This window comes from Thermobia domestica, chromosome 10, assembly GCF_964235325.1.
Source record: "Thermobia domestica chromosome 10, izTheDome1.hap1.1, whole genome shotgun sequence".
NCBI classification, from domain to species: Eukaryota; Metazoa; Arthropoda; class Insecta; order Zygentoma; family Lepismatidae; genus Thermobia; species Thermobia domestica.
In genome coordinates, this window is record NC_137463.1 from 66,276,602 (window position 1) to 66,299,562 (window position 22,961).

The following is a 22,961-nucleotide window of genomic DNA, read 5'->3' on the forward strand; positions in this document are numbered from 1 at the left end:
TACAATATCTAATACATTCTCTTTAATATGTTTGTTAATGCTATAAATTTATAATATATTTCGTCTGTTATATTGATCTACCTCATCAATTCGCAGTTCAATGTGACATTCTGTATCCGGGTCAACATTTTACTTAGGAACTAACATGTACGCTATCCAAAAATATATGTTTCAGAATCCTAAGGTACTCAAGCAACAATTTTTATGGAAGCAGTTTGGCTATGGACATATAATTTTAAGTGCTCACCAACTACCTCTGTAAAAATTGTTGCGGAATTACCGCAGCATTCTGAAACATTGATATTTGGATAGGGCACATACTAGTTTCTAAATAAAGTATTTATCCGACTATGGTAGGTACCATAGTATTAGAGCTATGGACCATTAAAGTTAATGTTTCCATGTTTTCGGCAACCTATAACTCCAAAAGGAAGCATTTGTGCAACCACGTTGCTCTTCCGTCTTTATCTTCGTATGAGGAATCACCTCTCTAACGTTTTCGGTGTTGTTTTAAAACACTCTGTATATATTTCTTATTTAAGATTTGCTTACTTTGTTGGTTATTCATATTTCTCCACTCATTATTCAAATTTCCCCTCGCATTTACGTTTTTAAAAATTTCGAAGGGGAAATTGAATACCCAAATTTCACAATGATGTATCTCAGATACTACGTTAGGAAAAATTGTTAAGTAAGAGAAAGGTTCAAAGTTTTCGTTCAGAGTTTTGTATCTTAATACCAATTACAGTTTCTGAAATATATGCGAAAATGTCTGAAATTATTCAAATTACCCCGCTGTACCCTATGACCAACAATGTGGAAAAAATGGGCTCGAAGTATGCAGTGTTTACAAAGGGACGCTAGGAGAAAAAGATAGGGAACCACTGACATAGACTAACAGACGAACGTAGGTCCATTCCTTGTTAAAATATAAACGTATTTACTTCATTAACGAACTCAACTGAAATAACCCGCAAAGTCGGGAGAGATACTCGCTTTAGCTATCTATTGAAAAAACAAAATTCAAGAATTTCTTTAATATGGGATACAGATAACAACTGGTAAAATAGCCGTTATTCTTTGATATGTTAATGTCTGGACACTACTAAAAAATCCAATAAGATAATAAATATCTTTGAAAAAAATTGAAAAATTTGCTTATGTGTATACTTTTTACATAAATTAACGTCCTATCGATTAACTCAGCATTTTTTAAAATTTAATTAAATCGTGCATATACAGAAGAAAATCTTATGTCCCATACAAACAATCAAAATAATCAGGATTTGTAGCTACTTCGGGAATACCTTAAGGATCAAACCTGATCCACTACTTTTTCTTTTGTATATTAATGACTTACAGTTCTCAATAAAATATTTCAAATACATTATTTATACAGACGATGTAGAATTGTATAAAGGACTTAGCTGTATGACAGATACGATTGAACTGCAAGATCTTGATTTATTGTATAAATGGAGTGTAGAAAATAATCATAACCTCAATATTGTTAAAAAATATGCATTTATGATTATGATAAGAGGAAAAAGTATTAATAATTATTCGTATACCCTTAATGGTGAAAAATGGTAGGAATTACCACTTATAAAGATTTGGGAGTAATTATTACATGTAATTTATCATTTAATAATCATGTCACTCAAGTTGTTCTTAACGCTTATAGATAGCTTCCTTTTATTATACGGAACACAAGAAATTTAAATGATGCTATAGCTATTTCTATGTTATATAATAGATTAGTTCGAATATAATAGAATATGTATGCGTATATTGTAAACCTCTTTAGAAGAAAATACAAAGTATTCAAAAAATATCAACATAATGGGAGATTCTCTATAAGAAACAGAAAATATCGTATGAAAACTTTGTTAGACAAATTTAACTATTTTAGTTTGAGTAACAGACGTACAAGTTTTCAACAATTATTTCTTTGTAAGATTATATATGATCATGTTGACTTTAGTCATTTCTTAAAATAAATCAGACTTAATGCTAGAGCAGGCTATCTACATAACCGACAACTATTGAGTGTCGATGTTCCCAGTACTGAAATGTATAAAAGCTCTCCAATATAGAGAATGTGCAGTAGATTTAGTAGTATATCCATGTTAATAAAGGATTTGGATTTAGTATTACCTCTTTCTCTGTACACAAAGAAGTTAAAAAGTTTAGTGTGGCTAAATGTCAATATATGTTTGTATAAGGTGATAATTTGACTCTTCGTTTTCTTTATCTATAGTAGATTAACATTTAATACTTTTACAATAGTTGTTATTCTTGTTGCCAGATTACTATTTTGTCAGTATGTTTATATTCTCGATTATGTAAAATATAATAATATACAGTATATAGTATACCTTCTGTAATTGGAGATTTTATTCTCTGTTGAAGGACAATAAAATAAATACATATGAATTCTGTATACATCCACCGTTAAATTCGGCATTATTCCTTAATATGTTAACGAATTGTTTTCACTAAGAAAATCAATCTAGGTTGTTCCTTTTGTTATCTGTTATATAATAAATAGAGTTTGAGAAAACCTTACACACATGGCATATGAGCTACAGATAGCCTCCGTTAAAGTCATCGTTATCCGTTAACATGTTAACGGATTGATTTCGTTAAGGAACTCAGATGAGATAATTGTTGTTCCTATCTACTGGAAAAACAGAGTTACAAATTCGCTTACATATATAGGTAATTGCCCTAGTTATCTCTTACATAATAAACAGAATTTTAAAAAAATCTTACACATATGGCGTATGCACCACAGATAGCCTCCGTTAAAGTAGTCATTATCCGTTAACACGTTAACGAATTGATTCCGTTAACGAACTGAACTGAGATAATTGTTCCACATATCTACTGCAAAAACAAAATTTAAAAATTCGCTTACATGTGTGGAATATGAGCTATAGATAGCTACAACATTAACCACCGTTCTCAATCAAGTTTTTAACGGATTGACTCTATTAAACAATTAATTCGGCTTGGTTGCTGTGGCTACCTATTTCCAAAACATAATGCAAAAATTAGCATTTGTTCAAGAGTTATGGTGCAGTGTAACGAATGGCAGGCAGATGTGCTAATATAACAATTTTATAAGTTTCACTGCGTGGTTGTATTAACACGTAGATAGTACATGTTGTGTTAAGTTTTAAAACATTTGTTTTATCCGTCGAATGTTGCCGAATTAGTTTCCTATATAATTCACATATTACTAAAGTAACCCATTTGAGTATATCGCACGTGTAACAAATTTACATATATCGTGCGTTCACAAGGTCCTAAGATGTTGCATGAGCATTAAAGAAAATAATAAAATGTGACAGGACAGAACGTTATATGAAAGTTAAAGACATGTTTTCTTGACATATGAAGAAACCATATTGCAGAATTATACATGCATATTTGCTGTCGTACGGCATAATATGTAGTGAAATGCAAACGTTACAAAGTCTGCAATAACAAAAAAGAATATTTTCTTTTTATCAGTCAACGGTTATGCAATTTTCTTTCGATGTTAGAAAATGTCATACAGGTGCTTTTAATTCTATTGTTTGGTTGAAGTGTTTGAAGCTAACAATGCAGGTAACAGGTTGAAAGGTACACGTTACTATGTAACACAAAATATATAGCCAGTCACTTCAGTGGTTCAAGCAGTATCTGCAACCATCCAGGAACCATGGAGTTTAGATTTGTCTTCGCCTTAGTCGTGGCAGTTGCTGTAAGTTGAAACTAACATGTGCAGTTTTTAGCATTTTCCTTTGCATTCTTGTTGCAGAAGAGCATGTTTTTAAAAAACATAATCAGACGACAGTCTAACCGTTTTTTCAGAATATCAAATGAAGACCTGAAATGCTGAATGATCTAAGTGCCAAAAAACTGGTGTTCGAGGAAACTAAGGATAATATTGTTACTTTCACAATATAAAAAAGTTTAATACAGACAGCGCATTCTGTTAGCAGTTATTACAAATACTGAGAGCCCTATTGACCCTCAGATGTCATAGCAGGTCATTGGCATGGGTACGTAGATCACATATCAGTGACAAAACACAATATTTTCTAGCTTTGACACCAGATCATTTAGCATTTCAGGTTTTCAAATGAAAAACATAGCAAATTAAACTACGTAAGGATGCTTCTTCATGTAATTTAAAAATAAATGGATTCACAATTATAAACTATAATACTATAAAATGTATAACTTTATAACTAATTTGTTTTAGTTGGCTGTGTTATTCAGGTCTATAGCGAATACTAGAATAATTATTTATATTTTATTTATTCAAACTATACTTCTTATCTAACATGAATTTGGTATATATGCTACCCAATAACGGTAAAATATTTATGTCAGTGAATATTTGGAAACAAAATTTCGACTAGTTATAATAGAGTCAGATTATGAGACAGTCCTTTAGCCAAGTGGGTTTAAACTGTTTTTTTATTAACTGAAACAAAACGTTGGAGAAACTGTGTAAATTGACACAAAATGTAAAATTCTTGAAATGTTATTTACCACGTTAAGCTCAACAAGCAAACCCACCCAAACGTCCTGCGCAAGGGCAGGACACTATAATTGTCTGAATGAAAAAAGTTGACTGTTCAAAAACAAAAACGAGAACGAAATTTACAATGAGAAAGAATGCCACAAAATTTTTAAAATTGTTATAAGGTGACACTACTCAGAAGTCGGTTGCTCTATTATACAGGTTTTCCACTTTGGAGTTTCTACTTTTTTAAATTTAAACGTGCTTGCATCCTATAACCGCAAATCTATTTTATATTTTTAGTTTTTGTTTATATTTCCACAACATTTGATTTTATTTACAATGTATTTCTTATGGAAGAAATTAAAAAAAAAACTTTGCAATACCTGAAATTTGTGATATCGGTTTCCCCTCACCTCAGTTCAGGGGCGACCTGCAAATTGTATTTTGGTTTCAATATTCTGGTGCATGTGGCCACTGAAATCCCAAAGACAGTCACTTTTATTTTTAATTTTTTTTACATATGTCCCCCCTTCCCAATCCCTACTTTGTGCAGTCAAAGTAAAAAGATGAAAACATCCCAGTTGCGAAACTTATCTATGTTGAAAATTTGATCGAGATCTGTCGGGTGATTTAAGAATTATTAAGTTTTATTCATTTTCATATATTTACCCTCCTCTGTTCCCCTTCCCTAAGTCCTATTTTTAAAATGAAATACCAAAAATCTTCCCAGGTTCAAACTTCATCTATGTTGAAAATCTGATCGAGATTGGTCGTTTGGTTCAAGAAATATTAAGTTCTATTTATTTTTTATAATTCCCCTCCCCTCCCCCTCCCCTAAGTTCTAGCGCCAAATTAAATAACTAAAAACACTCCCGGGATAGAATTGCTTCTGGGCCAAGACTGGATTGAGATCGGTTGTGTGGTTTAAGAGATTAAAGGTCACAAACATAGTCACTTTCAATTTGGATCTGAAGTTTTCTTGTTCACAGATACCGCTATTAATATATAGATTTAGTATATTTTACTCATTTTTGTGTAAAACGATATGATTCTTCGTAGAAGCATTGAACATCCTCATTGACATCTTCACATTTCAATAATTTCAAACTGAACTATTCTCTTATTGCGTTATGAAAAATATTCAAATGGGAGTAGATGTAGGTTGATAGATACCACCAACGTTAAGTGCGATATATATAAAAAGGTGTATCTTTTTCGGAGGTGATAAGTTAGGTACAAAAACTCAATAAAATATAGGCTTTTATTGTGTACCAGCAAATCATTTTGCCAGGGGCTTTCATATATAAGTCTACTGAACTAAATGTCACGCATGAAATTCGAACGCGTCATATGGGCATCTCAATCAACCATTTCAATTATTTTTCTTTCATTCAGTTTAAACACCTAAAGAAAGAATATGAAACAAATGTTTGTTTGTTTTAAATGAAAGATAAAAATTTAAAACCTCATGTCTTTAAATTTACGAAATTCCGTGATATAGGTTTCTTGTTGTAATAATTACAACTTCAACCTCTAGTTCGTCCCTTATTAGTAATATATAACGTAATTGTATATAATATAACATGTAATTGCATCCTTCCAATTCCTTATACATTTCAAAGTAGAAATTCCAAAATTTCTTCCTTAGTGTTATTATACTCCGCAAATCCTATGTTGTATTAATCCTCCTAATTTTTGTCACAGGCATTGATCAGTATGTCAGTCATTGAGTCAGTAGTTCTTGTAAGTATAGAAATTGATCTCACCCCTAATTTCTATAATATAATAATGTCGAAATGTATAAAGAAATGAACATCCTAATTTTAATGTTTAATAAGTAACAAAATACTTTGCAAGGCAACGCAATGCAAGATAAGAAAATTTTGATTTTGATTATACAATTTTGCGATTTTGCGGTTTTGATTATACAAACTACATATATAGTATTATATTTTTGTGAGATTTCTTTTGTATTAATAGATACATATGCTTTGGGCTCAGCATTTTTATCTCTCACTATTATGTTCGGCGTTAAAAAAAATGAAACCATAGTAGGACGAAAGAAAAAAAGTGGTCTAGAAAAAGTCATTCAACTCTTTCAGTATAAGCGTTGTTCAAAACAATCCTTTTCTCAATACGAGATCCATGTAGACTCCTAATGGAATAACGTCTTCCTAGAGTACCATACTATTTTCAAAGTAGTATCTTTATCAAAGAAGCTCTGATACAGATCACATAAATAATAAGTAAACAAATATTTCTAGTGTTCCTTGATGCTCTTGTCATGATACACGAAGTGCCATTTTAATTTTTGGCATCTCTAAGAAGATATAAGAGTAATTCAGACGAAAAAAAAACTTTTATCCGATAAACCGTTAATTCAGAAGTTCCTGAGAGAAAGGATACAAAAAATGAAAAGGCTATAAAAGCTAATCCTATAATAATAATAATAATAATAATAATAATAATAATAATAATAATAATAATAATAATAATAATAATAATAATAGCGGAGACTCTTCCAATTCTATCTCATCAGCTAAAGCTTGGGAAACTTTCGTTGGTTTTGACTTGCGAATATCCTGTTAATTCTACAATCTTGCAAGTTGAGAATCAAATAGTAGGTTACCCTGATACACCTATAGAATAGAATAAGCTCTTGTTGCTCCTGACATTAATTATTACAATTCTTACTATATCGCCCATGTTCCCTTAGCTAGAAAAAATAGAGTATATGTATATATTTGTTCTGTGTTTTAATTTTTTTATGGTGATTATGCAATACTTAAATATTTGAATGTTTGTTATAGGTCTTCGGTGTTGGAAGAGCTAGACATCAGCGTGGCTTACTAGACCAGATTCAAACCTGGCCACAACAAATTCAGAGTGCTGCTGAAAACGTGGTACCCAGTATTCAACAAGGATGGAATGACTTGCAGTCTCAAGTTCAGCAAGGAATTCAAAGTGGCCAACAGACAATTCAAGATGATATTCAAAGCTTACAACAACAAGCACAGCAGTTACTAGGTGATTGGCAGAATGCGATCCAGCAAGGAGTTGAAAATGGCCAACAGGAAATTCAAGCGGATATTCAAAACTGGCAACAACAAGCTCAGCAAGTAATAAGTGATTGGCAGAACACGATTCAGCAAGAAGTTCAGAGTGTGCAACAGCAAGCTCAAGGTGAACTTCAAAACTGGCAGCAACAAATTCAGCAATTAGTAAGTGATTGGCAGAATTCGATTCAGCAAGGAATTCAGAATGGACAACAACAAATTCAAGACTGGCAATCACAAGCTCAACAATTGATTCAGAGCGGCCAACAGAAAATTCAAGATGCGCTCCAGAATGCACAACAAGGAGTCCAGCAAGGCGTAGAAGGCTTGCAATCTGAGATTCAGCCCCAGCAATAAAATTAGACTAAGAACAGTTAACTACATATTGTAAGCTGTTTCTAAAATAACTTACTTCATGGCTAACTGACACATGTTACGATGAATTATGTATTTGCCTTTATTACTTTATTCACATAAAAGGTCTAATTAATAAAAGCAAATGAACATTGATGGATGTTGAAATTTCAATTATTTTCCTTTACAAAAATAGCTCATATATATATATTTGTGTGTGTGTGTGTGTGTTTGTATGTTAATCAACAAAATAACAGTGGGATGTTGATATTTTATCTGAAAAAATATCTAAGCATTAATAGTAGGCTATGCACCACATTTAACCAACTGTTTCGTCCTTAGCACATAATTCACATATATTTCTGGCTGTGTAAACTCTAATAAAGTACGTGTACTTGTTGTTACAGAAATCAGCCGCGAAAGGCCCTATTTTGGTGCTACATCACAGCAAAATATTCCATACTTTCTCCGGAAGTTGTACATATGAACAACTAACACATTTTTAGGTCACCTAATAACAAGTTACAAAAATTTGCCGATTCTTTAAAACCTCAATGTTTTTTGACTTCTGTTCAACCTAAAATAATAATGTTTATGTAAAATTATTGGCTATTTAGTTATGAAATATGGAAATTTTGAATAGATATTTTTTACATCTTTCATTCTTATATCCCTTATAGAGACATTTTCTCATATCAATGTTTAGTGTTCTGTGCCAGACGATGGATAGACAATGAAAAATATACAAATATGTTTCAAAGAGCTTGGGTACTTATCTTTGCGTATACGCAAAATTTAAAACCGTAGTAGAAAGAATTTAAAACTTCGGCTTTGTCAAAGAAGATGTATTTTGTTTCATGCAAATTCGCCGATGAATAAAACTGCATTTAAAAAAAAATTTGAAATAGGAAGATTTTTAAAGAGATGACGATTTTATATCTGTGCTTCAGTACAAAACACAAGAACAAGAAACAGTTTCTCATTCACCTTGTTAAACTACCCAGATCTCCCAGAGCAGGCAAGATATTTGTCAATAATGTAGCTTCTCAATATAAGATAAAATAGTGGTTTACTCTATACTACTAGGCAATAGAATCGAAATAATGTAATGAGGGACTTAGTGTGAATTTTTTATCCAATTACAATTTTTATCCAATCTTGACTACCATCCGGTTATCTGTTGGAGATTATAAATATTGGTGGTTATAAATAGAACAAAGTATGGATTAACTTAATTTCTGGAATACAACAGTACTCTTATCATCACTCTCATACCAGATATTCACTAAACACCAGCATTCATAGTAATTGATTTCCTATCGCATACACTTGATATTGGAACACATTACGTGGTTCAAATTCCGCCTTAAACCTTAAGTCTGCCACACTTGATATTGGAACACAGTACGTGGTTCGAATTCCGCCTTAAACTCTAAGTCTGCCATCTCATATAGCATCTGTAGTGGAAAGAGAAGCTGCACTATAACGAACTAATCGCGAAACTGTGAGAAAACGAAGTTTCATCAGATAAACACTAGTTCAACTTCCTCCTTGAAAAGTAAAGTTAATTAATACCTTTGCTGATCGTGCAACCCAGCTCTATGTCATACGTAACACAACGCCTCACATCAGTGCTAGAATGGCTTTATGAAAAGGACTGTGGTACAGACATTGATAGGGCGCCACGTGAAGGGCGATGAATAGAAATTGGAAGATCGCCAGACCAAGTTTTGGACCAAGGAGTGTTTTGTTATCTATTGCAATAGAAGTTTCATTATTTTGAAATTAAGAGACTTCAGAGACAAAAGTGTTGTACTAGGTTGATGTTCAATTATAGAAGGCAGCATTATTTATTATATTTTTGTTATTGAATATATTTCTAGGGGACGCCTTAAGGCGGACATCGTACTGGTAACAGGGTAATCTATAGAAGTCTACGAGCAGTGCACGCAGGAAACTGTAACGATCAGAATTTAGTTTCTTTCCATCACATTCCTTGTGACACCATGCGTAGTGCAGAGAAGACCGGTACCGGGAGTGTTAGTACACACATTTCTTTGTATCTGTCCGAGCATAGTAGAAAGACACGCGTGGAGAAATAGTGAGTGAGTGAGTTGAGACCACATAATGCAAAGTGAGACCTCTTTCATAGCTAAGTGGTTAGCGTACGCGTCTTTGGCGCGGGAGACCCAGATTCGATTCCCGGCAGGAAATCACGTGGCTCAGATTCCACATCAATCAGTAGGTCACATCTCATATAGCCTCGCTGCTGAACACAACTTAAACTCAAAATCAATTTAACAACGCAAAATGATACTTGAAGTAAAATATATGATAAGTTGGATTATGTTAAAGGTAATAGTTTAGATTACACAATAGCATGTAGAAGTTGTTCTAAAATTAAAAATAAATTATAGTCAATTATCAATTTATCTGTGTTTATATATATTGAAACTGAAAGAAACAAGTAAGCAAACCACAAAAGCAGTGCTTTTCATTATTTATCATACCGTAAACAAACTAGTACAGAGACACTAAGTCGTAACATGAAATCTTTAAGTTTTACGTTCCACGATTATATCGGCTAGGCTAAAGGTGACAGTGAAGATGAGAAAACGATGAAAATGGTGGAATAAAGAAAGTGGGATGAAACGGGAGAACCCCAAGAAACCCACGCACACGGCGTTTGTTCACCATGAAAATCACTCGGGACTAGATCGAACCATGGATCCTAAGAACCAGATGTGAACTTTCTACCACTGAGCCACCACGGCCCTAAATCCAAACATGATTTAAAACTATTTTATGTGCATATAATTAACATAGATAGATGTAGGTTTGACTCGCTGTGGGGATTTATGTACTTCTGATTCAACGTCTTATGTAGGAAATGAAATCTTTCAGTTTACCGTCCCGCAATTATGCCCTTTAGTCTAAAGGAGACGAATAATTAATAATTGATGATGAAAGAATCGGTAGAATAAAAATGTAGGAGGAAACCGGGTGTCCCGAGAAAACCCATCGACGTGATGTTTTCCTCCATAAATTTACTTGACCGAAGTCGAACCAGGAATCCCACACACCAGAGACAAACGCTCTACCACTACGCCATAGGGATAAAGGCTCATATAGAGATGTTCTGGGTGCTAACAGAGAAATTAGTGGTAATAAAAATGTCTATGCTATGTGGAAAATCTAAAAGTGTTGAAATGTCATTTTTAATTAGAGTAGTTTATTATTATTTTTCAAAATAATTCTTTTATTTTGACGCCAAATTTCTGACTTTCCTCCCGAATATATTTGACATCGGACACCAGTTAGTGGAAAATTGCAAGTATGACAAACTACTTTAAAAATCAAAAAAAGTTATATTCTTATGTATTAAGATTCTTCGGAAATATGTTTGCGTAGCATGATTTTTTCTCTTAATGAAAGAGGTTATACCCATATATAGGTAGATTACTTTGTTAACAATGAAAAATGATTAAACAAATTACATATTTTTGATGCTTTTGCACTTACTTTATGTATTTCGATATATATATAAAGAGGGAGACTGATAATTACGTATCATTTACTAGTTATTCAAGACATCCTTCACATTATTGCTTTTATAACTTAAATTTTGCCGATAACATAATCCACCTAGTTGGTCTTTTATTTAAAAAATGAAAGAAAAACTTACTGCAACCTGCAGATTTAACCAACATATCTAGTAGTTTGGAGCACTTCTTCGTTGTTTGTTCGAACAAGCCACAGGCATTTTTTTCACGATGACAACGTTGGAGAAGTCTTTACAACTTTATTGGTAAAACTAAGACAAGGGTGCATAGGTAATATTTAGTGAGTCTGATTTTTCATATTACAGTTACAAATACGTACTAACTAAAACTGAAAGTTTTAGGTGGAAGAGCTCCCCTTGACTATGGGCCTGGACCTTTGACCATCTTGCTCTAAGTTTACTCTAAGTTACGCGTGGTCTCACTTAAATGTGAACTTATGCTTGCATAGTTATGCTTATAGTATAACGTTATGGTTATTTAAATATTTATAGCAGTGAAAGTAAATTTCTACCTTGGCTCATGCGAAAAATAAAAATTAAATTAAAAAGAGGATCATTTCACAGATTCCTTCACGCTAGAAACAAGGATTTCCTGAATGAGTTTAGTCATACATTTTCTGAATATTTGATGCACTCTCCGTATCCTAGTTGTTTGATGTTTCTCGGCCAATTGAAGTCTATGGCACTAATAATTATATGAAATGTGCATTAAAAACACAGTACGAATCCATGAAGTATTATTTGGTTACGTTGTGGAGTAGAATTTGGTTTTGGGCTTAATGTTACCGTTCATTCCGGTAGAAATACTATGTAAGATGTGTACCTACAGTTTAAGGTAGGATCACAACTACATGAGTTGCTGGCAAAATTTGAACACGTTTCTGCCATGCCAAAAAACTCATGCATTCTCCACTTAGCCACGAAGGAACTCCTTCGCAGAATGAGGCTTGTTAAACAAAAGATTTAAAAAAATATATTTTACAGTTAAAAATCAAGCCCCAGCTTAGATATATTATACTGGACAGACAGCCTAGAGATACAAAAAATAACAAATCATACATCATTAATTTTATTTTTGGAATTAATCCGACCGTGTAAATTTTTCTTTCCTATTTCTATTGCTTAAATACACTCAAATCTCATGAGAAGCAATAATTAAATTTATTTAAGAAATATGCTAATGATAGTTATTACGATTGTACTTCCGTTGCAGAGCACATTTGTAGCAAGTAACCTAAGTACCGCATTCACTAGGTAATTGTGCACTCGTTTTCAGGAAAAAAATATTTTTCTTTGGAAAACTAAACCCCTCCAGAGTTTAAAATGAGAATAGTCAAACATTTGTTCCATGGTGAACGTTCAACCACTCAGCCCGCTCTCAAAATATAAATAATCATAATAAATAGTTTGACTAAATCCTTATCCACAATGTCAGCGTTAGCATAAATAGAAACTTTGATCATGTATCATTGTATCAAGACAGTGCGTTATTTCATATTTCATTTGCTTTCCAAGTAAACAGTATATTGAATATTGTTTGTCGGTGTTTGTAACATATGAATTTACATTATCCATAATGTAAATCGCATAAGTCACTATTAGAATTTTGACAGAATATCTACTTTATCCTAACATGAACGTGAGCATAACGAAGTACCCGCTTGTCGTTCAAAAACTCATAACGGAGCCGGTCCACTACTTCTCATACCAAAAATACGGGAGTTGATAAGTTAACTACAGTTGATAAGCTTTGGCTATGACTTGTCAAATTCTATCAAATTATTTGAGTCTCATTCACTTTATGCTTCATCATCTCGAAGTAGTTCTGGATGTGAAATTGTACATCTATTAATCAATAGATTTTATTTCATGTTTTCTGTTCTTGTAATACATCAGACAATGCGCTAAACGTATTCATAGTTTTATTATTATGCATTCACTCATTCATTTATCTTCCATTCTGTACAAACTTGGAAATAATTTGCTACTAGTTCATGGGGTTCGTCATGCTTAATTGAAGCAGTACATATATCAAATACATTTGTTAAACTGAATTCACACATTTATACATTATAATAGTATGAAATATCATTATATCAATATTACACTATCCCTTATACATGAATGGACATATTTTATAAATTTACTATTACTGTTTACTAGTAACTATTTAATTCATTATATTCATCTATTGTATAGAAGCAATGTGATGATAGGTAGTCTTTTAATGTTCATTTGAATGCAACATTAGACTTGATTTCCTTTAATTTGTTTGGTGATTTATTGTATAGCATAATGCCAGCATAGTTCACTCCCTGTTCGTATATTGCTGTTCTATGGTTTGGTGGATATAAATTAGTCTTTTTTGTGCTATAACCATGTACGTCACTGTTTGTTGTGTACTTATTTAGATTGGATCTTACAAATATGGATCTTATAAACATCATAAATGCAATATAGCTAGTTGTTTTTAAATATTTCCTACAGTACCCTCTTTGTCCTACACCAGCCAAGATTCGTAAAACTGTCCTTTGAAGAATAAATACTTGCCCTCAGTAGATCCGATCAACGGATCTTCAGAATACTGGTCCAGCGCCTTGACATTGAACCACGAACACTGAGCGGTAAATGACTTGACTTAGTGTGATTACGTTAGGTTTCTTTGCCCCCGCTTATAATGCTTCTGCGTGATTTTTCTTCGTTTAGGAACGTCTTTCGTATTTCGTTTATTATGATATAAGTCAATAATCTTTGGCATAGTTTATAACTTATGTTAATAACTTGAGTTGTTCTTAAACCTTTGGTGCACAATTTTGTTTCTTCTCCACACCAAACTACAGATATGACAGACTTAATTCTCATACTCTGCATTTGGTTCGAAAGCAGTCACCATTAACGGGTCAAGCACTTATGTCCGCCACTACATCTCATATTCGACTGGAAAGAGTGTTATACAGCTCTTGTATCATTTATTGAGAAACGTTGTCCAAGGGCTTTTGTAACTTGCCCTCGATGCTCTGGGTATTTGCACTGAGGATTTGACGTCCAAGTTGGTCCCATAATAATTTATTGGTGATAGATTGAGTAATCTTCCTGGCCAACGAAGTATCTCAACATCATGCGCATAGTACATAGGGAAACGAGCTATGTCTATACGAGCGTTATCCGGTTGAAAGATGGTACCATATTATTGTTACATTCGAGACAACCCATGAGGACTTAGGATGTCTGTTACATATCGTTGTGTAATCAGTCTCTCCAGAATCACTACCAGACCTGACCTGAAATCATACGCTATAACTCCCCACACCATGATCCCCCGTATTCATCTCTTCGTGCTGCATATTCACAGACGATGGGCATTTGACACGGTATCGAACCGAGATTCCTTGTTGAAAATGCGATGATACTGGTTACTAATACATACTCCTCGGAGATGGCACCATTCCAAACGTAACTGTATGTGTTATTATGAAAATGGCAGCCCACGAATGGGACAGCAAATATGTAGTCCTGCTTCTGTTGGTCTCCAATCTATGATAAATGATTCCATTTGGAGTTGTAGTGAATCTGTTACTTGTACCGGGAAGGCAATCGAAGACGTGAAAGGATTACGATGTGCTTGCTTCAGAATTCGTGAATAGTCTCTTGGTGTTATTAAACTTAGTCCACTGGAACTTGGGAACGCGTCTGGTTTATCTAACGTTCCTATCTGGCCCAACATCTGGCCATGTCAAATCAGGATGCACTATATTCCTGGATATTGTACGACTCGACCAGTCGCCTACATGCAGAGCCGCAAGAAGACCCCCTTCGAAATGTCTCAAGCATTGATAAAGTTGTAACACACGAACACCTGGCCTTTTCCGTGTACTTTCAAAGTGGTCAATAACACATTGACGTTGCACACGCCATTGATATACCCTATCAGGCCTTATAACACGACCTCGTGGTGAGCCACTAAAGCGCCTTGCAGGTCATTCTAACCGTCAAAATCATTGCAATTTTAAAAATTTCTTTGCTGACGTGTGCGAAAATATATCAGCAAAGAGCCATTTTTCCAGGTGCTTAACATTTGACAGTCAGTGTACTATTTCTCTTAATAAAATATTAATAGTAATACTAATACAATGATTAAAGGAGAAATGGAAATTCAATCTGCATCTGAAATCTCAGAAGCGGTCAGACAAACACCATGTTTGACCAGCAGGCATGGAAGGAAAAGGCGTGAAGTGTGCGGGATTTACAAATAATGCCAAGAAAAGAGATTGAGAAAACTGGTGCAGACAAATGGGCGAACGTAAGGCCGTTATTCTTTAAGGTGTCAACAGATTTACTCCATTAACAAACTCAACTGAGATGTTCGCTCTAGTAATTTGTTGCGAGCAAAGAATTCAAATGTTCGTTTCCGTAAAGAGTTACTGTGTGGAGTACTGGACGGTTATAGTAACATTACATTATACACTCTGGTAAAAGAAAACAGTAGAGATCATGCCAAAAGTGTGTATAGAATATTGATAATCACTGTCAAAGTAGCATTTACGTGTTAAGTTATTAACGAATTGGCTTGATTAATAAACACACCCTCTAAAAATCTTTTACAGAAACGAATTCAAGAATTATCTTGCATGCGTGGAATATGGGCTATAGATTGCTACTGTCAATGTAGTCTTTAACCATTAATATGTTACTGCAATTGCTTCACTAGCAAAGTCGGACCAGATATTTCGATTTAGCTACACATTGTACAACATTCTATGGAATATGGGCGATAGTTAGCAACCGATAAACCACCATCACCGCTTAAGATGTTAATAGTTTGACACTGCTAAGAAACTCGAATTAATTAATCACTCAAACTGTATAATGCATAAAACATAATTCAAAACTTGGTTACGTGCATTGGCTATGGGTTCTCTATATATTTACTATCAATTTCAATGTTATTTCTTAATATATCAACGAATCGACTCCACTAACAAATTCACTCTAGGCAATTGATCTAGCTGTTACATACTAAACACAGTATAGATGAAAGGCTTACAAATATGGAATATGGGCCTTAGATAGCCTCGGTTAAAATCGTCGTTATCCGTTAATACGTTAACAGATTAATTCCATTAACGAACACAGCCGAGACTACAGTTCTGTCTATCTACTGCAAGAAACAGAATTTAAAAATTCGCTTAAATGTGCGGAATATGAGTTTTAGATAGTAATCGTTGATTCGCCGCTTTCCATTAAGTTTTTAACGGATTGAATAAATTAAGGCATTCAACCGACGTGATTGATCTAGGTGCCTATTGCAAAAACGTAATTCGAAAAATCGCATTCTATCATAAGTTATGGCGGGGAGTAACGAATGGACAGACGAATGTGCTAACATAACAATATTACAAGTTTCACTGCGCGATACTAATTACACGTACAGAGTATGTTTTGTAGCGTTTGCAATATCTGTCTAATCTTGTAGAATTAATGCTACAATATAACTCAGGTATTACTAAAATACGAATATAATAAATTTCCCAATAGTATACATTCGCAAGCCATTAAAATTTTTCATCCAAAATATATAGACAATACGGTAGAGAAAAATGATGGTAAAGAGGAGTTAGGGCTTTTCCAAAACCTTTTATTATAAACGTTTTCCTCTTGAATCCAAAATATTAGTAATAAGTACAAGTTCCTCTAATTATTTGGAGGATTGTTGGTGAAGTTCAAAGGAGTCCAATTCCCATGCGATTTAGAGCGTATTGGGTAGGTGCCTATCAGTGACCGGGGAGTTGGAATTCTTAATGGCTGTGGGTCTTCGAGAATTTGGGGATTAGGTGTTTCTCAATAATTCAGCGTCTTAGAGGTAGAATGGAGTTTAATGACCAGGAATCTTAGAGCGAATAGGAAGGGTAGCTCTTTATGTCCAGGCTGAAAACGAATGAGGGCGTGATAACTAACATCGTGGTTGAAGGAGGAGTCGCCTGAACTTAGCAAAAGAGTGATAATGAAATATCTACTACTAATTGAAACTATAAATATTTTCATGGTGTTTGCATAGGAATAGAACGGACAGAAGTTCCAGCTGAGAGATCGAAAGAGTCAACTCGTAGGGTTTCACTCGCCGACTGGCGTATTTGATGACATTAGGATCTAGTTTCTCGACTATCACTCCCTTCATTGGTTAGAATTCTATTTCCGCCATTATTCTGTATTTGCGAAGGGGCCGGATTCTGAGGTCTATTATTATTATTATTGTTACCGCCTTGGCCGTTACCACTTTCTCTTCTCCAATAAGCCCCGTTAAAGTTCCTCCGGTTATCGTCCCTATTAGGATTCGATTCCCCAGCAGTACGGTCATAGGGGCAATAACCTCGGCGATTATTAAACATAGGCCGGTTACGGTACCGACGCCGACCATAATTTTGGTTGTTTTCCAAGCCACACCCACTTGGATAACGAGATCCAGCCTGGGTGTAACTCAGAAAATCTGTTTGGCAGCTGGCCGTTGCCTTATTCTTAGCAGGTTTTAAGATTTTAGCTTGCCGGGCAAAATACCTCTTTGGTGGGCCGCCAGTTTCTTTCCCACACAGGGCAGCTAAACGTGAAGTCACTTCTCGCACAGTTTGGCATAAATGGGAAGCTATAGCCCACGACTCATCCGGTGGAAGAGCATTTATAATGATATCCACGAGTTCAGCTTGTGACGGGTTTTCTGCAATTTGGTAGTATAATTCAATAATTTACCAGGCATAGTCCAGAAGGGACCCATACTTAGCTCGGTCGTACCTTAAGGATTGGAGGTTACGTTTCTGAAGCCTTTCGATATGTTCATTACAATATTCTTCTTTAAAAAGGATCAGAAAGTCGCTGTATGTATTGATTCTATATTTGACGGATGCAAACCATGCGCCTGAAGCTGCAACTAGACGCTTCTCTACTATCTGTAAGCGTTCTCTGTCAGTTAACCGATACATTTCCAGACACTGCTGTAGTCTTCGTAGGAAGACACGAGGTAATCCATTAGTGATATTTCCGTCAAACGTAGGGAAACGTTCGATATCCCTTAACGAAACTTTGGAACTCATACTACTATCGGCAGAAGAGTATTTTAAAGGAATGAAAGCATTATCTTGGATAAACGGAGTAGTCACCGGATTCGCCACTGACGACGTTGTAGCAGTGCTATATGTACCTCTGTAACTAAAGGGGACTCTGTTAGTCGAGTCGACTATGTGGGGTTCCATCTTCGGACCAACCGCGTTCGTGAGCAACGACTCAGCACGGCACCCTTCCCCTCTTCCCGGCAACACCTATATGACGGTATACCTCCCAGTAAAGAGGGCGCATTAACACTAGTGACAGTAGTTGTCACAACACTCGTCTGAGCAGGCATGTTATGGCTTTCTAACCAAGGTTTTAACCTTGACTGATGCGGATGATAGTGCATTGCAGTACCCCATGCATCAGCTGACACTTGATTTTCATTCTCAGTACTAAATGTGATTGTTCTCCCGGGTAATGTATTCGGAGAATCGTTACCGGGGAAAGGGTAGGATACATCTAATTTTTCAAGACTCGGCCTCCCTATGTCCTTTTGCATATTAGCTATTTCATCCTGAATTTCAGTAATTTTTTGATTTGTCACTTCCATTTTGGTTTCCAATGATAAATGAGACAAAGTAGACTTCAAATCATTGATTTCAGCCTGCTGTAATTCCAATTTTTGATCTACTTCTTGAAATTTGGTGTTTACCTTTCCTAACTCTGAATCTACTTTACTGCTCTACTGTTTGTTGAGCCTCGCATCTAACCCGATCGATTTCTGTAGTCGTTTGCTGCCTCAATTTGTTTATTGAGGAAGCAAAGTCTACACATATATTGTCCATTTTGTGTGTTAATACCTCAAAGCGAGCTTCTGTTTCTCGGTTTGAGGCATCACATTTTTCATGGATTTTTTCTATTTTTTCACTCATTTCTCGTATCAGATTTTGATTCATTTGTGTCATATTTTTATTTATTTGTTCAGCGAACTGCTGAAATAAGACAAACATATCAGACCCGCCCGATGATGCAATATCCTTTGGGTTTGTTGTCTGATCGCGATTCAAATTACTTTGAGAATCACCAATGTGATCCCTATTCTTTTCATCATCATCGAGGTCAGATATCTCTAATGGAGACATTTGGCCTCGGTCTTTCGGAGTACTATACCCACATTTCTCCTCTGAGTCTGGGTATTCAATTTCTTTAGAATAGGTTGGATTCATTATTTCCCGAGACTGGCAGAGTTTCCCTTCACATTCGTCACAATATTTGATTATCTCCCCAGTACGGATCTTTTTTTCATTCTCAACTGAGTCGTCTAAATTGATACAGGTAAAATGAATCCATTTTAGCCCGCACCCGTGACACCTCACTAATCTACGAGGGACGCGAGCCTTTTTCTCCTTATTATTTAGTGTACATTGTGTACACGAAACTTCAACCTCGTCTTGCGTGACGATTACTTTCTTATTGGTTGCCATAGTTTTTTACATACGACATATGCGGTACAAATACACATGCAATATAACACTTACAAACTAACAAAATAGACTTGTTCTACAGATACTATTCATAAATTAAAGGGCTCCCATTTTTTTCCCTCCTTGAACCAGCTTCCAGCATTTTTTTTAATTTAGAAAATTGTGTAGTTCGTTCCATTTTTCCCCTTTTTACAGAGAGAAGCCAAGGTAACGGAAAAGCCGAACGACTATAATTGTCTAACTTCACAATGACTTTTCTATTAATTGCATTCTTTGGGCCAATTCCATATGTGCTCGATCTCAATAAATGCTCAATAAATAATTTTAAATCTGTTACCAGGGAAAACAATTGTCTCCATAGTGACTGTCTTGAGTCATCAGTCGCGTTATAATACCGAAAATAAACTATTTGCCATTTCTAAGATCCGTTGTCATAGAAACAACCGTTTCCATGACAAAAATCCTTGTCACGTGTCGCCACTTCTGAAAACGAATGAGGGCGTGATAACTAACATCGTGGTTGAAGGAGGAGTCGCCTGAACTTAGCAAAAGAGTGATAATGAAATATCTACTACTAATTGAAACTATAAATATTTTCTACTAAAGTAAATTTTGAATAAATTATATTATTATTCTTAGTATCTCTGTATATATTCATTTTAGAGTTAATTATCCCAAATCGGACTTCCGAAGAAACTTATCGAAACGAATTTATTGACCGTGCTGATAGCGACTACTCCCAGCCACGACCCCGTTTTCAGTTTTTGTTAGAAATAAGAAAAGAAAGAGTGAGAAGGAAAAGGAGGGGAAGGAAGTAGGAAGAAGAAGAAAAGAAAAGAAAAGGAAAAGGGAAGATTGAGGATTTTAAAGGAGAATGGATTACTGGATGATTTAGGAGATATAGTAATGAATTCGAATGGATATTATCCGGTAAATCATTCCAAATACTATTAGTGGAGAATCAATTTTGAATTGATTTGGAAGAGACACATGTTCATACATACAACCCCGACCTGGATCCAATCAACCGCTCCGATCGGTTGCCCAAACCCAGTCCAGGTGTGGAGAAAAATGGAATTTAATTCTTTGTAATTTAATCTCAAACAATAATTGATAACTATCCAGTATCTGAACTCCGTAATCTGAGATCGACCCCACATATGAATTAGCTGAAGAAAAAAAAGTTATCAACTCAATATATGTATATATTCCATCAATAGGAGTTTCAATTTCTCTGAAAGAAAAAATGTCGTTTTCTGGCTCATCCTGTTATTTTTGGTTTCACTCCTAGAGCCGACTTTAAATTTGTTAGTAGCGGTCCTTCATGACCTCGGTTATTTACCTTAACACACACATTAAATCATGACACATATGTTATAAACGTTAATACGACAAGACAGTATAACTTAAACTAAATTCTATCATACATTCACACGCTCACTCACACAGGACAGTGTATATATCGTTAAAGAAAATCATCTAGCTACAATTTTACATAATATTTATTACATTAATGGAGGAAAAGAATAAAGAATAAAAAAAATTATTGAAAGAACAATTTCTTAGTTATGTGTCAACGGAATACATAAAGTTATACCTTCATAAGTCATTTTTTGGAATTTAGCTTCATATATTTAATTACAACGACGAAAGAAAGAAAAAAAAGTTAATATAATTACATATACCACGTTTTAGGCATGCTAAATCAAATTTATACTTCACAACATAAACAAAGAAGACATTCATATTTATATTTTTAAAAAATTGAACAAAGAGGAAAGCAAAAAAAAACTTTTATATATAATGAAAATCTTTATGAGTCTCTATCTCATGTCGAGACATTAAAAAAAAAGTATCCTTATACGTCCTGTATCGTATATCAAACTCGAGCATTCGAGATCACTGTTAATGCACTAAAGGTAGTGTCCAACACATTTCGCTCGATTTAATTTAGTTTATGTTTATACACATATATATTGATTTAGAATAACCATTTGTCAAGTATACACGGACTACCAGTTTGTAGCTGTATTTGCATACTGAAAATTCCACCCATCTAGGGATTTCACCAAAAACATTTGGTCAGAGGAGAATTCTCCTCTCGGTTCAGTCCATTTTTGAATTCATTATTTAATAACTCCGGGTTACTAGTTAGTCATTCATCACTGCGACACATCATAACACTTTATTCGTGAATTACTTATAACTTTTACTCATAGTATTCATATTTGAGAAGATCTTCAATAGTTGGGAGGATTATGGTGATTTATATCGTGGCAAACACTGCTAAAGTCATAGGATACACACTGGAAAACAGGGGGAATTCTAGGTACACTTTCCAAAAAAGAAATTTCTGGTTGATCACTAAAGGATAATATTTGTTGAGGGATTGGATTACGTTTTAGACCTGCCGTTCTTTTGAAATGCATGCCATTGAAACTGGTTACATTACTGATCACTAGTTACATTTATTCAGCACAAAGAAAATTATTTAAGTTCGCGGCGGTATTCTTAAAAATAAAATTAGGCTAAATTATTCCATTCGTCGGAAAACATTACTTAAAACCCATGGCAACCAATAAACGTATGGGGCAGATGCGGTGCTCTTACATATATCCATATTATAAATTTAACATTTTACATTTCACTTTAATATTCTATATTTCATACATATTTACATTTCGACGTCTCTCTCTCTATATATATATATTTAATACACGCGCACACATTTAATTACTTAACCCCAACAATAATTTGTCCAAGAAGGTTGCGACATTACAGAAAGAAACATAACTTCCGACATATCATCATAAAATATTATTTTCCTTTATACCGCGCGTCTATTAATTTTAAATTTTCACATATTCAATTGGAGAGTAGATCAAAGAAAGAAAGAAAAAAACTGTGAGGCAGGCACGGAACAGAGCACATTCTTAAATACATGA

The 22,961-nt window shown here is 34.4% G+C and overlaps 1 protein-coding gene across 1 annotated transcript; it reads left to right on the plus strand.

Moving 5' to 3' along the window:
• The first annotated feature begins 3,656 nt into the window (after window positions 1-3,656).
• Window positions 3,657-8,022, plus strand: LOC145662007 (uncharacterized). Its single transcript, XM_081727345.1, has 2 exons — window positions 3,657-3,751; window positions 7,333-8,022. The coding sequence occupies exons 1-2, from the start codon at window positions 3,710-3,712 to the stop codon at window positions 7,933-7,935; spliced, it is 645 nt and encodes a 214-aa protein (XP_081583471.1). The 5' UTR covers window positions 3,657-3,709; the 3' UTR covers window positions 7,936-8,022.
• The last annotated feature ends 14,939 nt before the right edge of the window (window positions 8,023-22,961 follow it).